Source organism: Megalopta genalis, chromosome 13 (assembly GCF_051020955.1).
Source record: "Megalopta genalis isolate 19385.01 chromosome 13, iyMegGena1_principal, whole genome shotgun sequence".
Taxonomy (NCBI): domain Eukaryota; kingdom Metazoa; phylum Arthropoda; class Insecta; order Hymenoptera; family Halictidae; genus Megalopta; species Megalopta genalis.
The window spans coordinates 7229970-7245650 of record NC_135025.1 but is presented as its reverse complement, the minus strand read 5'-3'; the positions used below and the strand labels follow the sequence as shown (position 1 = coordinate 7245650).

Below are 15681 nucleotides of genomic sequence, written 5' to 3'. Positions count from 1 at the left end.
GATATTTGCATAAATGTTCAGGAAAATAAATATATACATTTTTATATTGTATATTAATAGATATATATTAAAATACAATATAAAAATGTATATATTTATTTTCTTGAACATTTATGCAAATTTCAATTATATATATAATAATATAATAATATAATAATTATTATTATTACTATTAAAACTATAATAATAATAATAATTAATGTATATATTAATATACAATATAAAAATGCATATATTTATTTTCCTGAACATTTATGCAAATTTCAATTATATATATATATAATAATATAATAATAATGTATATATTAATATACAATATAAAAATGTATATATTTATTTTCCTGAACATTTATGCAAATTTCAATTACAAATACAATTAAGTGCATAAGAGTTTGTGGAAACTATATTTTAAATAATTATTATCGGAGAGAAGAAAAAACGAGAAAGTCTCTTTTAGCAAAATTATAGACAAAATATTATTAAACATTGTTAGTAACACTTTTAACAATATTAATAGCAAAATATACTCTAAAAATTTGCAGATGCTATTACAATATCAGTCTAAACGCAAAAAAAAGCCGCGGATCGGTTCTAATTACGCGAAATAATAATTGCTACAAAACGGAAAGAGCAAATGTGAAATTTCTATGGTAGATCGCATTGTCCCGAAAAAATTGTGCTCGCACGTTTCATTATGCTCATTAAAACCAGAATCTCCCTTGATTCGGTGACGTTCCTCGTTAATTCCGTGCTCCGGCAACCGATTGAAATTTTCCAACTCCCACCCCTTTCGCCCGTTTTCGAAATACGTCAACCGTAATCCAGGCTCGTGTTAATGAATGGAACTTCGAGTATTTTCGAGGGATGGATAGACGAGGGCGGTGGCAATTTGGAAATTTTTGCTGACTGCCGGAGTTTCGGATTATGAAGATTTTCGAATCGAGCTGCCGGCATTTTCCGGGCCCTGTCTTGTCCCACAGTTTCGAGAGCTTGTGCAATCCTTGATATTGAAGTATAACACGCGAACAGTGGATTTTATGCAGTTTTGGAGCTTCTGCTGCTCGGCGTAAGAAATATTGCCCAATAATTTCGACTTATGTTTTTCGCGATGCGATAAAACTCGGAATAAATCGCAGCTCTTTGCAATCCTATTTTCCATTATTATTATTATATATATATATATATATATATATATATATATATATATAATAATAATAATAATGGAAAATAGGATTGCAAAGAGCTGCGATTTATTCCGCATTATTATTATATATATATATATATATATATATATATATATATATATATATATATATATATATTATCGCATTTTCCATTACGCGCATGGAACATACAAGGAAGCGGTTATAATTAAGAAATAATAACGTTTTCAGTTTAATATTTCTATAACGAGTGTTCTAATCGACGAAGGATATTTTTCTCTTAACCTTTTTTTCAACGACTTATGATCATGAGAAATCGCTAATCAGTTTGAATAATCTCAACATTTTGGTCAATTGTTTCGGCGGTTATTCAAGCTAATAAAAAGATAATTTCGTGTTTAAACATTTAAGTCTATAATCAGTCTATAGGTCTATAATAAGTCCTGGAGACTTATTTTGGAAAATTCGGCAATTTCGCCAATTCGGTAATTTCGCCAATTCGGTAATTTCGCCAATTCGGTAAAACAATTCCCGATCCGATTTAAGATAAAACTGACCCAATTCCCGGTTATCGGTGCACATTGTAAACATTTCTGTTCCTGCCGGGGTCATAAAAGTTTATCGAATCGTTAGAAACGAAGATTCCAGTTCCCGAACGGTCGCCCGATCTCTATTTTCGCGGAGCAACTCCCTATTTTCGTTCTCCGGAAGGATTTTTTTGCCGACGAAAGCAAGAGAGAGAGAGAGAGAGAAAGAGAGTTCTCGTGTCGCGGTATGAAATAAATCAGCGGTTTCAGTTAAGAATGCCCTAAAATTGGGAGAATCGATACGTAATTCGAGCAGTCGGCTTCCAATTTTATCGACAGCCTGGCGGCGATCATGATCGTGTGTCTGTGGTGCACCGCGAATCCTTCGGCCGTTTTACACTAAAACCGATCGATTCCGTGGCCGCCGGCATCATGTTACACGAGAACAGCACCCGGATTATAGTTAACACTAACATTTTTCAATGGTTATCAGGTTTACGGTGTCCGTCTCGAACTACGAGATTACTCTCGCGCTTTATTCAAAATGGATGTACATGCTCAGAATACATTTCATGTTACAGCCTTATTTCTAGCGTTTCTTACGGACAAAGTGTTATCCTTGGATGGAACGAAAATGATTGTACAATGTATTATTGTACATTGTTATTATTCCTGTCGTTTCTGTCGCTTCTGTCGTTCTTGTTGTTCTTGTAAGCATTGTCTTTCAGCTTGGGATGATGTTCTGTTTATTATTTACTATTTATTGAAATTATATAATATTGATATATAATATTGATATTATAGCATATTGATATATAATATTGATATTGTAGAATATATGCAATATATAATATTGATATTGTAGAATATTAATATAGAATATTGATATATAATATTGATATTATAGAATATTGATATATAATATTGATATTATAGCATATTGATATATAATATTGATATTATAGCATATTGATATATAATATTGATATTATAGAATATCGATATATAATATTAATATATAATATTGATATTGTAGAATATTGATATTATAGAATATCGATATATAATATTAATATATAATATTGATATTGTAGAATATTGATATATAATATTGATATTGTAGAATATTAATATATAATATTAATATTATAGAATATTGATATATAATATTGATATTATAGAATATATTGATTATATAAAAGTGTAAAAGTGTAAAAATGTAAAAATATCAAAGCGTAAACAAAAGATGTAATAAGTGTAAAAAATACGTGTAACAATATATCATCGTGCCCATATATAGCTCAAAAAAGGGACGAATATTTATTCGGTTGCAATACCTTGCAACTGACATATAAACAATTTTTACTCTCTTTGAAAATCTACACTGCGATTCTACTAATTCCCACTAACACAAACTAATCCACTCTATTATTTGACTTGCATTATCAATTATTAATATAAAATTAGACGCGAACATAAAATTGCAAAACTAATATCATTAAATGAAATCGTTGACCAAACTGTTCGTACGTATCGATCACGGTTTGTTTTTTCTTCGAGCCCGGTGACTAATAGCCACGCTGCGCCAAAAATCTCGAGCACATCGCGTCGTTTATCGTAGTAGAAACGAGGACATTCACAGAACCATTACACCCACGCTACCGTGACTCGGCGAGATCCGACACGTGCCGGTTAATGTTCGCGAAACAACTGAGCTGTCCTTAGATCGCATTACGTGGCTGACGGCCCATTTTCCAGATAAAACCGCAAACACAATCTGCATTTAGGATGTTATCATGGTCCCTGATTTTCGGCGCGTTTCTAACAATAGATCGCGCGATACGAAACGTGGAATTTCTAATCGGTCCCGGCACGATCGATCGAGATGACTCATCGGCTACCGGAAAATTGTAACTATACTTTTCAGTGTACCTTCATTTGGGTAAATTCGTAGAACAGCATCGTCATTGTATTTTCCAGCTTTCTGACGACTTCAACATTCTTGCATCGCGTCGTTTGCAAAAACAAGAAATCATTCGTTCCCAGAAAATCGTTACAATTTCGTGAAAAAAAATCGCACGACTACAAATTTGGGCTCATTTTAAAGCTCGAAGCTGCTACTTTCGACGTACATTGTTCATTTTCTTCTCAGATATTATTTCGTGATATAGTGAGTGAGAGAAGAGATAGAGACAGAGACTTTGTCTCGAAAAGACAGCATCGACGCGGCAGTAAATTACATAGGCGTAGGACGAACACAAGGAAATTCACAGCAACCCAAAATTCGGCATTTCCGGGAGAAACTACTGTACAATGATACCAAGATCTCCTTGTTTTTTCTATCGCGAGCGACGGTCATTTTCCAGGCAGCGATTAATGAAGCACACGCAGTCGGCGCAGATAAATTGCAGCCGAACTGGATTCCCAGGTGTGCAGCGAAGGACCAATCGAGTAATTCCCGTGGCCGGAAATCGCGCAGCTCTCATTGGGCGTAAGCACAAAGCATCGGGCATCTGGAGCCGAGGCGAAAGCGAGCGAAAGAAGAACGCTCGATGAATACCGACTCGGTAAATTGCCGGTTAATTGCCGGTTTATCGATGTCTCTGATATCGGGCTTCATAGCAACTCCGCCGGTGATTCATGGAAACGTTCCCCGAGCGCTTTAATAACGTGGAATTGAATGATTCCGCCGTTTCCCGGAGCCTTCTTATATTTATTCAGACGTTTGCCGTGCTAATAGAGCAGTCGCGGTAACGATCGCGACACAAATTGCCGGGAACCGCCGCGGCGTGGTCGCAAATACAAGGGCGCATCCTCCGCGAGGATTCGGGGACGCATTGTTTACGCGAGTTCGTTGAATGCAAATAAGCCGATGCGAGAGTAAATTCGACGTTGCCGAATGAGGGTCGAGTCTCGGGTCAGGTCGGGCTGGGCGAAGATATAATTAAAATTTTCCACGAGCCCCATCGCATGGAAAAGATGGGCGCAAAGATAACAGAAAATCTCGAGAGCTCCGTTTCAAGGAGAAAATCAAGCTGAACTCGCGGGGGCAATATTTGGAATATTTTGCAAATTAGTAGCTGTTTGGAGGAAGGGAATTCCTCGAGAAAGGTCTTTTTCCTCGAATATCGTATTAATATCGTAGTAATATCTCAGAAACTGCCGAAAGAATTATTGGAAAAATGCATTGAAAAGTGTTGGATTATCCAAACTTATCTTCCATATTTAAAATTCATATTAAAATTTAATATATATGAACCTGATCGATGGCTTTTTACACGCTTCAAAAAAACTACAAAATAACGTGCGATGAACGTTCCTCATATAAGAGAAAATAAAAAGAGATATGTCAAGAATTTTCATTAGAACCAGCTGCGACTAAAAAGTGCAGAAAATTGAGGATACTATAATAAGTTCGTTATCTTTGTCGAGCAGAAAAATGTCGAGAAATTACGAAAAATTAGAACGAATCAATTTTGTACGTATATTCGGTTTAGTGCCGCTTCATTCCTGAAATAATTTTCTATTAATTAGAACCGAAAATGTAATTCTATTTTCTGTCTAATAAATATTAAAAATAGCTTCTTGAAAAGCTTCTAGAAAATGAAGAGGAGCTTTGGAAGTGTCATATAAAATAGATACGAACCTTTAAAGTAATCTAAAAGGCAGCAATGAGCGTAAAAATATCGTACGAAGTAGAAACGACCTTTCAGAAAATTATAGAAATTAGCGTTTTGAGCATTGTACAAGATAATGCATTTAAAGATAGAAAGCTTCCTGAAATATTATGGGAAGTATTTTATAGACACAAGCTTTCACAGTATCATAAAAAATAGACATAAGGTGCCACGGTATTCTAAAAAGTAGGGAAAAAAGTTAAAAAGTATCGTACATAATAGATACGAACTCCCACGGTATCATAGACAGTAGAAGTGAGTTTCCAAGTGTACAGAAAGTAGAAACAAGCTTCCAAGGTAGAACACATGGTGGAAATACTCCTCGAATTGTCACTAAAAGTCGAATCAAGCTTTCGAACTACAGTAATTTCTTCCTAATTGGCGCTAAGATTGCACACAAAAATGGACTCGTTTTTATTGTTAGTGATTGTCAACGACTATAAAAACGAGGCGCAAGGCTCGAATAATCGTATCTCCTCTTCCCAAATTGTTCATTTTTGTGCGCAATCTGACCGCGAATTTGGGAGAATTTACTGTATAACAATTTCGTTTGAATGCTTCGTTTCGTTTATTACGTGCTCTTATTTTCGTTGTTAATACAATGAAAATTTGTTCACTCAAACTTTGTATAATATTGTATAATATAATATTGTATTTGTATTGTACAATATTGTATAATATAATATCGTATTTGTATTGTACAATATTGTATATAATATAATATAATATAATATATATAATATATATAATATAATATAATATGGTATTTGTATTGTACAATATTATATAATATAATATTGCATTTGTATTGTATATAATATAATATAATATAATATGTTATTTGTATTGTACAATATTGTATAATACAATATAATATTTGTATTGTACAATATTGTATAATACAATATAATATTTGTATTGTACAATATTGTATAATATAATATCGTATTTGTATTGTACAATATTGTATATAATATAATATAATATAATATATATAATATATATAATATAATATAATATGGTATTTGTATTGTACAATATTGTATAATATAATATTGCATTTGTATTGTATATAATATAATATAATATAATATAATATAATATGTTATTTGTATTGTACAATATTGTATAATACAATATAATATTTGTATTGTACAATATTGTATAATACAATATAATATTTGTATTGTACAATATTGTATAATATTATATAATATTTGTATTATACAATGTTGTATAATATAATATTTGTATAATATTTCCCATTCTAAAAGTGTCCTAAAATCATCAACATTGTAAATGAACATCTATTTCGTCAGTGTTCATATGCATCGGTTTAGAAACTTCTGCATTTGCATAAGTACGCGTCCATCGTTACGTAAACCGCAATGATAGTTGCAAGAAAACAGATTTTCGTGGTTTCGCTAGTGAAATCAATTATTTTTGTAATGAAATATTTTAGTCGAGATAATAGAACTGGGTCAAGTCTCTCCTCGCACTGTGGCTATAATTCAGCCGGACTATTTCATAAATCTTTTCGTGTATTGTACAGGGTGGATTGAATAAATTCATCGACAGAATAAATTATTCCAAAGGAGAACAGATCAGCTAAACCTGGTTATTGATATTTCTTATATATATATAGGAGCGTATCATTTATTTACTTTAATCAATAACGTTTCACTCTCGGATATTTGCTGATAATTTTCATTATCGGTCACTCGCGTATTATCTTTGGAGAGCCACTTATGATAATTACACTGGAAGCGACTCGGATGCTCGCTATTTTCAATTTCTATAATAATTATAGCGAACCGTCAGAATAGAGATGTTTCGTGCGATTCGCGTCAGAAGTCATATTTGTTGTATAATAATGTTCGTTTAACAATTTATTCAGGCTTGCACAAACATTTTCCATCGATTTAGTGACATTACTATATGTATTTCAATAATTATTACCAACGAAAGCCGAAAAAAAGGATCGTTCTATTAAAGTTAAATATCTTGTTTCTTAACTTTCGTTAACGAATATACGAAAATGTAACGATCTATCAGAAAATATGTGATTCCGTTGTGAAAACGGAGTTTGCTCGCGCGTATCAGACAATGTTTGCCCGCGTGCAACGAAGAATGTGCAGGAATTCCGGAACTGGTTGCCAAGCGAACTTTCCGAAAGCAATATCAAACAACTATTGTATATTGCATCGCTCGTTCGAACGACGTGCTTTCAATAAAAAAAAAAAAAAATCTAATAGACTGACCCGAGAAATCTCGATTAAGCCTCGCGCCATACAACCGGGACATTGACTATGCAACAAAGAGATAATAACGGTAATTATATCTGCGATCGAGCCACCGAAGAACGATCTATCATAGGCTATTGCAACATGGTGCAACAATAACTGCAGAAAGCTATAGTCATGAAGTTAAATGCTCGAGTGATGAATTGCCGAGGGAAAAAGTCTGTTAAACTCTGGAGTGATGAATTGCAGAAAAAAAAGACTGTTTTCTGGCCACGGAAGTCATCTGGTTACACGAAAATGCTCGCTTGCATATCGCTGCAGTAACAGATTACCGTGTGCATTTCACTGTGCACTCCTGGGCGACTGAGTTTTACCAACGTTCGCCAGTCCTCGCATCTAATCCGTTTCTTAACATTGCTATTCCAATTGTTTGCTTTCTGATTTATTTCTGATGACTACTGATATATTTTGATCTGACAATATTATATTATATTATATTATATTGTATTGTATTATATTATTATATTATATTGTATTGTATTATATTATTATATTATATTGTATTATACTATATTATTATACTATATTATTATATTATATTATTATATATATTATATTGTGTTATATTATATTATATTATATTATATTATATATATTATATTATGTTATATTATATTGTATTACGATATTTACAATATTCATTTAATAGATTTGTATTACATTGCATTACAATCTTATGTATTGTTTTACAATCTTTGTTACATTGTCATGTAATATTTATTACTTTAAGAAGGCTTTTGTCTCGGTCGGTCAGTCCATCCTACTTAATAAACTCGAAGCTTATGGGATCAACGGCAACGTGCCAGCATGGATAAGTAGCTTTACATCAGCTAGATCCACAGATTGTAAGATTTAATAACTTTTTTTCCTTACGCGATTAGTGTAAGGACAGGAATTCTTTAGGGACCTCGTCTTGGTCCGCTACTTTTTATACTTTTCATCAATGACATACGAACGCTTCCATTGCTCTTACTTTCTGCTCTTTGCTGATGATCTCTGAAATAATATTATTATATATTATGAATAATGTATTATATAATATTAATATATTATGAATAATATATTATATAATATTAATATATATTATGATTAGTATATTATATAATATTAATATATTATATAATATTAACATATTATGAATAATATTATTATATATTATTGTATGATTCATTTCGCTAAACATCTACCCTGTCATTAATAACGGAAAAAAATATCGCAGAGAAATATATAATTACGTTTAAATGCTGTGTCGAACAAGAATTGTTCCTCGAAGCTAGACATCGTATTAATTACAGATCGGAGGCGTGCGCAGCGTACTCTCAGAAAATGGCAACGATTTCACAGCGACAATTAATTGCAACAGCAACAAAAGGTAAATAGATGTATGCAGGAAGAATTTTCATGTACCAGAGCAATTGCTTTTTAATTGCTCCCTAATTTCCGAGCCCTGTAAACAAAAAATAACCAACCAGTCCGCGATACAATGCACCACGGTGCACTTTTTTCCTCTTTCGTATCTTATTCTGCGCGATCCGGAGTGGGTAAATGGAACTGCGAATTGTTACGGCGACGTCGGCCGAGTGCGGTAAACGTTCCGCGAAGTGAACGTCACGGCAGTTGTTCAGCTCCCTCGATTAATTACGATTTTTTACTTTTTTACGTGTTTCACGTGCCGGAGTCGTATAGTTCGTTACTACCGTGCTCTCTCTCTCTCTCTCTTTTTCTTTTTCTCTCTCTCTTTTTTCCACTTTTCTTCTCGCTCTTTTCTCTCTCTCTCTCTCGCTCTCTCTCGCTCTCTCTCTGTATCTCTTTTTCCTGTTTTTCTCTCTCCTTTCTCTCTCTTTTTCTCTCTCTCTCTCTATCTCTTTTTCCTGTTTTTCTCTCTCTTTTCTCTCTCTCTTTCTCTTTCTCTTTCTCTCTCTCTATCTCTATTTCCTGTTTTTCTCTCTCTTTTCTCTCTCTCACTTTTTTCCACTTTTCTTCTCTCTTTCTCTTTCTCTCTCTCTCTCTCTCTCTCTCTCTCTATCTCTTTTTCCTGTTTTTCTCTCTCTTTTCTCTCTCTCACTTTTTTCCACTTTTCTTCTCTCTTTCTCTTTCTCTTTCTCTTTCACTCTCTCTCTCTATCTCTTTTTCCTGTTTTTCTCTCACTCTCTCTCTCTCTCACTCTCTCTCGCTCTCACTCCAGAAAAAAAAGAATTGATCACCGCCATGCCGATGCAATTCCATTCATTCCCGAATGGTGCATTCCCCAAAATAAATTGCAACATGAAAATTTTGTTCATCCGGAGCGCCGATGGCAAGGTAATTCATTGTTTGTTGCACTCGCATCGGCAACCGTGCGAAAGAACAACAAATTTCCGGCCATTCTCACGATCGCGAAATCGAAGAGGTTACGAAAGACGCGTAAGCATTCCGCCGCGCATGCAAAGACATTAATCTTCCGCGATGGTAAAGAACGTCTGTGTGTATGTGTTCGGCAACCTGTCTTCACGTCGACAATTTCCGTGCACGGTCGCATCGATATGTGCAATTTCCGGGGCTCGCCGGTTGTCCGAAAAAAAGAAGCCGCTTCCGTGACGTTTCCAATGGTACCGGTGGAAATGACTTGCCGCGACCGGAAACGATCTTTTCCGTTTAGTGGCTTAGATCAAGGCGAAGGAACCCCGTCATTCGCGGCTTGAAGCAGCCAATAAAAATGTCCGAATGCTTTGCATCCAATGGAAATGCTCACGGACTTTCAATGAACAATGTTTATTTTAGGACGATGACATTTATACAGTCGGGGAAAAGATTATTCATCTTATCTTCTAGAAGTGTCTTCGAATTTGTTGTTACTATGTACTTTGTATCGTAAATTCTTGCGATTTTTAGCGTGCCACTTTCATAATAATTTCTTAAATCGACTGTCCTTCGGGTGCTCTTTAATGTCGCTATGTCGGTTTTAAATAATTATTTATAATTATTTGCTCTTGTTGTTCGTTTAGAAGAGGATTTATTTCGGAGATTACACTTTCGAGGGGAGTCTATTTTAGTTGATCTACTATTTGTTGTACAGTGAATTTATTTTAGTTAATCTACTTTTCGATTAGAATGGAATCTGTTTGAATTATTTTATTGCACTTTTTGTTCTTTGTTTAGAGGGAAATCAGCTTTAATCGTCCCACTTTCTGTTATTTGTTATCTCTGTTATAGTAATTGTACACTTTCTTGTTTATTTTGAGGGGAATCTATTGCAATTATTCTTTTTTCTGTTATTTGCCTAGAAAAGATTGTACAAAGATTGTTCATCTGTGTAAATTCGTGTTGTTTCTGGCAAAATAAAATGGCTGGGTAAATCGAACAGCTTCGACCATTTTAAAAATAATTAACACAGTAATACTCAAAAAGCTTGATGATTTCTCTGAGTACATACAGTGTCCCAAAATAGTGTTCAAGCACCATTTAAAACGCGCCAACTTTTTTAAAACTGGACTAAACGACTTGAACGTTCTTTTTTTTCAATGATAGAGGAACTAGTCTACTAAACAGTGACGAAAATGCTTTCTTTTTAATCTCGCTATTACTTGGAATGACAAAAGATAAATTAAAAAAACTTACGCGTTTTAACTTTTTTATCTGAGCCTATAAAGAAAATTTAGAAAATGTACGAACGCATTTGTGGGCCATTGTATGAACCAAAGTATAGCATAATTTTGAATATTCCTAACGCAGACAATTTTATTCTAAACAATTTCTAGACAACGAAGAACGCGCGGTTCGTTCCTGAAGTAATCAAAATGGCCGACGTCGCGCCTCTAACCCGGTTAACGCACGCCACAGGAATTGATTATATTCATGTCCATTCGAATTACCTGTCCACAATGGTGGGGACCTAATGCAGAACTTCCCAGCCGATGCAATGTTCTCGTACATCGCATCGCCGTATTCGATTCCGATCGGGAACGCGAAACGATTCGACGAGAGACGTCCGAACACGCACTTGAAATCTCGATATAGCTCCGAGCCACCCACATAATTGCGCGGCTAAATAATTGATGGGACGGCGAACCCGGAACACAGTAATTAGTGGGTTATTCATGAAATGTAATAGCGCCGATTCCAGGGCACGCCTGGACGCTTTGCTTACGAACAAAATTCTCCTGTGGATAGACAACGGTCAGCGCCGCCGCCTATTTATGCCGAATGGGAAGCAATCGAGAGCTTTGGGATTAAAGTTAATTGCATCGGCGTTGCAGCGTTCGCTGCTAACTCGGATTCGCGACGGGATTAGCAATTTTTCTGCCGTGTAATAATTTTCGTTTCAATTAGAGCCGAATCATGCTGCTGCACAGAGCGTTCCAAAATTATTACGCAAGCGTGAAATAAGAGATTCCTGAGATCATTTCAAGTAACTTTCTCCTCAGCGAAAATGCAATCCGCCGCTTCGTTTACGAGTTATTAACGAAAAACGGTGACCAATGAGAGGCGAGCCCGGTCGGCGCTCCGCCCTCGCGGCCAACGCCGCGTCGCGCTGGCCGTCTGACGCAACGTCAGTGGTCGCGAGGGCGGGGCGTCAGCCGTACGCGGTCTCTCACTGGTCAAGCGTTTTTCGTCGATAACTCGTAAACGAAGCCGCGGATCGCATTTTCGCTAAGGAAAAAGTTGCTTCAAATGATCTCAGGAAGTATTTCCGATCATTCAAAAAGCGAATCTCCAGGAAGTACCATAATTTTGGCACAGCCTATATAGTCGGAAGCTGTTGGATCCACTCACCGGTAAAGCATGCGCTCCTGTCGGTCCGCCTCGCGGTAGATCTTGTAGTACATGGCGATCATGATGATGCCGGGCACCCAGAAACTGACACTGGAGCTGATCACGGCGTACGGTTTGTTCACTTGGAACACACACACGTCCGGGTAGTTCCTGCGGAACTCTAGGTGCTCCTCGGTGGTGTACCATCCGACGAAGATCGGCAGGAAGCTCATCACGGTCGGCGAGCACCACACCACGCTGAGCATCGTGCTCAGCCGAATGTTAGTCATGATCAGCGGATAGTCCAGCGGCTGTACGATCGCGTAATAACGGTCGACGCTGATGCAACACAGATGCAGGATGGAGACCGTGCTGAAGAACACGTCCAACGAGTTCCAGACGTCGCACATGAAGTAGCCGAAGAGCCATCGGCCGGACAGCTCGACCGAGGCGTTGAAGGTCATCGCGAAGATCGCGACCAGCATGTCGGCGAGGGCCAGCGAGACCACGAAGTAGTTGGTGATCACGCGGAGCTTCCGGTGCCTCATCACGGACACGATCACCAGCAGGTTGCCGAACAGGGCGCTGAGGATGATGAAGCCCATCACGGTGGCTTTGAGTATCAGCAGCAGGACCTGCTCGAACTCGTGACCCTGGTCGTAGCTGCTGGTCCGGTTCTCCTGGCCGGTGTCGATCAGAACGGTCGATATGTTCGAGAACTCGGTCGCGTTCCCGGTCTCCTCGTCCATTGTTCCGTTCACCTCCATCTTGGCTGGACCGCAAGTCCCTCTTTGGCTCGCGCTTGATCCCGTTACCGCGATCGTCGGGACTCTTCCTCGCCCTGTGCCACGCCGGATACGTCCCCGACGCGATTCAAGCTGTCCTGCCAGCCCATCGAGGACTCAGGATCGAGATTCAATGCGTTCGCCCGACGATAGCCGACCTCTGGCCACGGTGGATGGATAGAAGCGACCCGGATCCCGGCGAAAGCTTCACCGCTCGATCGAGTCGCGTGGACATTTTCAGGGACCCGGACACGTGCACCGGGCACAATCGGATGCAGTGTTTATCGAAGGAGCCTAGCGCACGGTGGCCGACGTTGATCTATACCGGTCCACAGCAAGATGGCCGCCCCGCGAAGCTCCCTTTGGCTGGATTCCAGGTGGTGCTCTCGCCAGTTCGATTTTCATCTGTGCGCGACGCCGGGACCACCGGCTCTGCGTTCCACAGCACTTTTTGTACATCGTGCCCGCCTGCAATTGGAAAAATAAAAGGGTTTCAGATTCTCGTCAGTGACGCTTTAATCCCGGCGCACGGTCGTCGAGAACGTAAGAGGATCGGATTGATCAAAGTATAGCCGCGCGAATGGCCACGCTGGTTATAGTCCGCGGGAACTAGGGGCCCTATCGTGGTTACCCGAACGGGGACTTTCAAACGGCATTGGATTGGTCAAAGTCGATAATGGGTTGTTTGATTATAGTCGCGTGATCCCCTTTCGAGGCCTCGTTCGAGAGCTTCGACGGCTTTTCTTGTGAAGGACTTTGGAGAGCGTTCGATTGTTATAGGTCCGGTATTGATTAATTCGTGGCTCCAACGATTGCGGTCGTTGAAACTCTAGATTTTTTTTAGGCCAGATGTCGGGTTCGGATTAATCGACCACATCGACCAGGGGGCGCTCTAATCCGGGACCTTCGAGAAATCGATTTTCTTCTCGTTTCGTTTTCTGTAATATTTTTTTGCGGATATGTCGACCGAAGGATATTGTCGAATTCGAGAAATTAATGAAGTAAAAGGGATGATGGGATAAAAAGGATCTAAACATAGCCTGATCCATGGAGGTCGGCAAAAGAAGGCTGGCAGATTAGCTGTAAATATGATTTCTTTAACTAAATGATGCAAAAAGTTTTGGACGCGTTTCTCTTCAAACTATGTTCTTTAAATTAATTGCCACGATATCTCAAGATCTACTTGACTGACTTTATTCGCGTACCTTCAGCACACGTGCCGCTATAGTTCGAACCACAATGAGGTCAAAATCAGTATTTTTTTTCTACCCTTTTTAGCGTGCTAAAGTTAAAAGAGACCAACAAAAATCGATGTGTCAAAGTGCTGCCATCTTTTCAATTATCAATTTTGTCCTTCCCTCGTGGTTGATATTAATTAATAATTTCTATTTTATTTATTTTGTTAAATTTATTAATAAATTTTATTTATTTGTTTTTTGTTTCAGGCAAACGGAACAGTCGGAATCATGGTGACCAAGGTGTAATAAAATTTTGGAACAATTTATTAGAAGACTAAATTACAGAGAGAAAGAGAAAATTGAAAGAACAAATTGAATAAAAATTTCTTACGAAAATAAATATTAAAGAAATTTATCGAAAGAATAAATTTTAAAGAAAATCAACAGAATGTGAATTTTAAGAAATTTCTTAGGAAAATAAATTTTAATAGAACTAATTAGAAGAAAATCATATAAAATTATAGAAAATATATCAGATTAATTATAAGAAAATTATACAAGAAATAATGAACAATTTAAGAGAATAAACTATGTCGGAAGTATTATTCGTAAAAAAACGCAAAGCAAAACAATTCGATTGCATCTCAAAATCTGAACTTCCAGCCCCGTTCTCCCTTATATAACAATGTTAAAATTAATCATAGTAAGAAAATGTAATGTAATTCGCTGGAATTTAAGATTAATCAGCCCTCATAATTGTGATAGCTCCGCGTTAAGTGGTTCTTAATTAGGGAATTAGTTGAGAATTCATGAACCGTGATAGTTAACGAGACTTTGAAGATAGGTGTTCTACATGTGTTGATTTAACGTCCAAGAGAAACCTGTATTATAACCTTTACTTCGCAGTGACAGAACCGAATAATACACCTGTCAGTGAAATTAATCATTCTAATTAGCACGATTAAATAGTACATATAAAATAAACCCTTTTTACGAATTAATTTTTAATTGCAAATGCATCGAAATGATACCGTGGCGAAAGATTTCAACGCTGCGCACGGCTCGCGAGAGAAATGAAAATTACGGCGAAATGGAATCGCGAACTGATTACCGAGAATAATATTTTGACGATTTATAAATGAGCTTTGTTCATCGAACGATCATCGATGCCAAGAGATTTGTAGGAACATCTGCGCATTCAGCATCGAAGGTTTAAATCCATTGAACGATGTAGTATAAAACAATAAACACGCAATTAATGCACACAATAAATACACAATTAAAAAAATTCGAATAGAATAAAGTCGTAATTAATAC

At 37.0% G+C, this 15681-nt stretch overlaps 1 protein-coding gene across 1 annotated transcript in view; it reads right to left on the bottom strand.

Annotated features, from left to right (window-relative positions):
• LOC117224241 (octopamine receptor beta-1R) overlaps positions 1 to 15681 on the bottom strand; it is a 125786-nt gene that overhangs the window by 96873 nt on the left and 13232 nt on the right. The window contains exon 2 of the mRNA XM_033477030.2: positions 12423 to 13654. Within this exon, the coding sequence (XP_033332921.2) occupies positions 12423 to 13168 (746 nt within the window). The 5' untranslated portion in view covers positions 13169 to 13654. The remainder of the gene's footprint in view (positions 1 to 12422; positions 13655 to 15681) is intronic.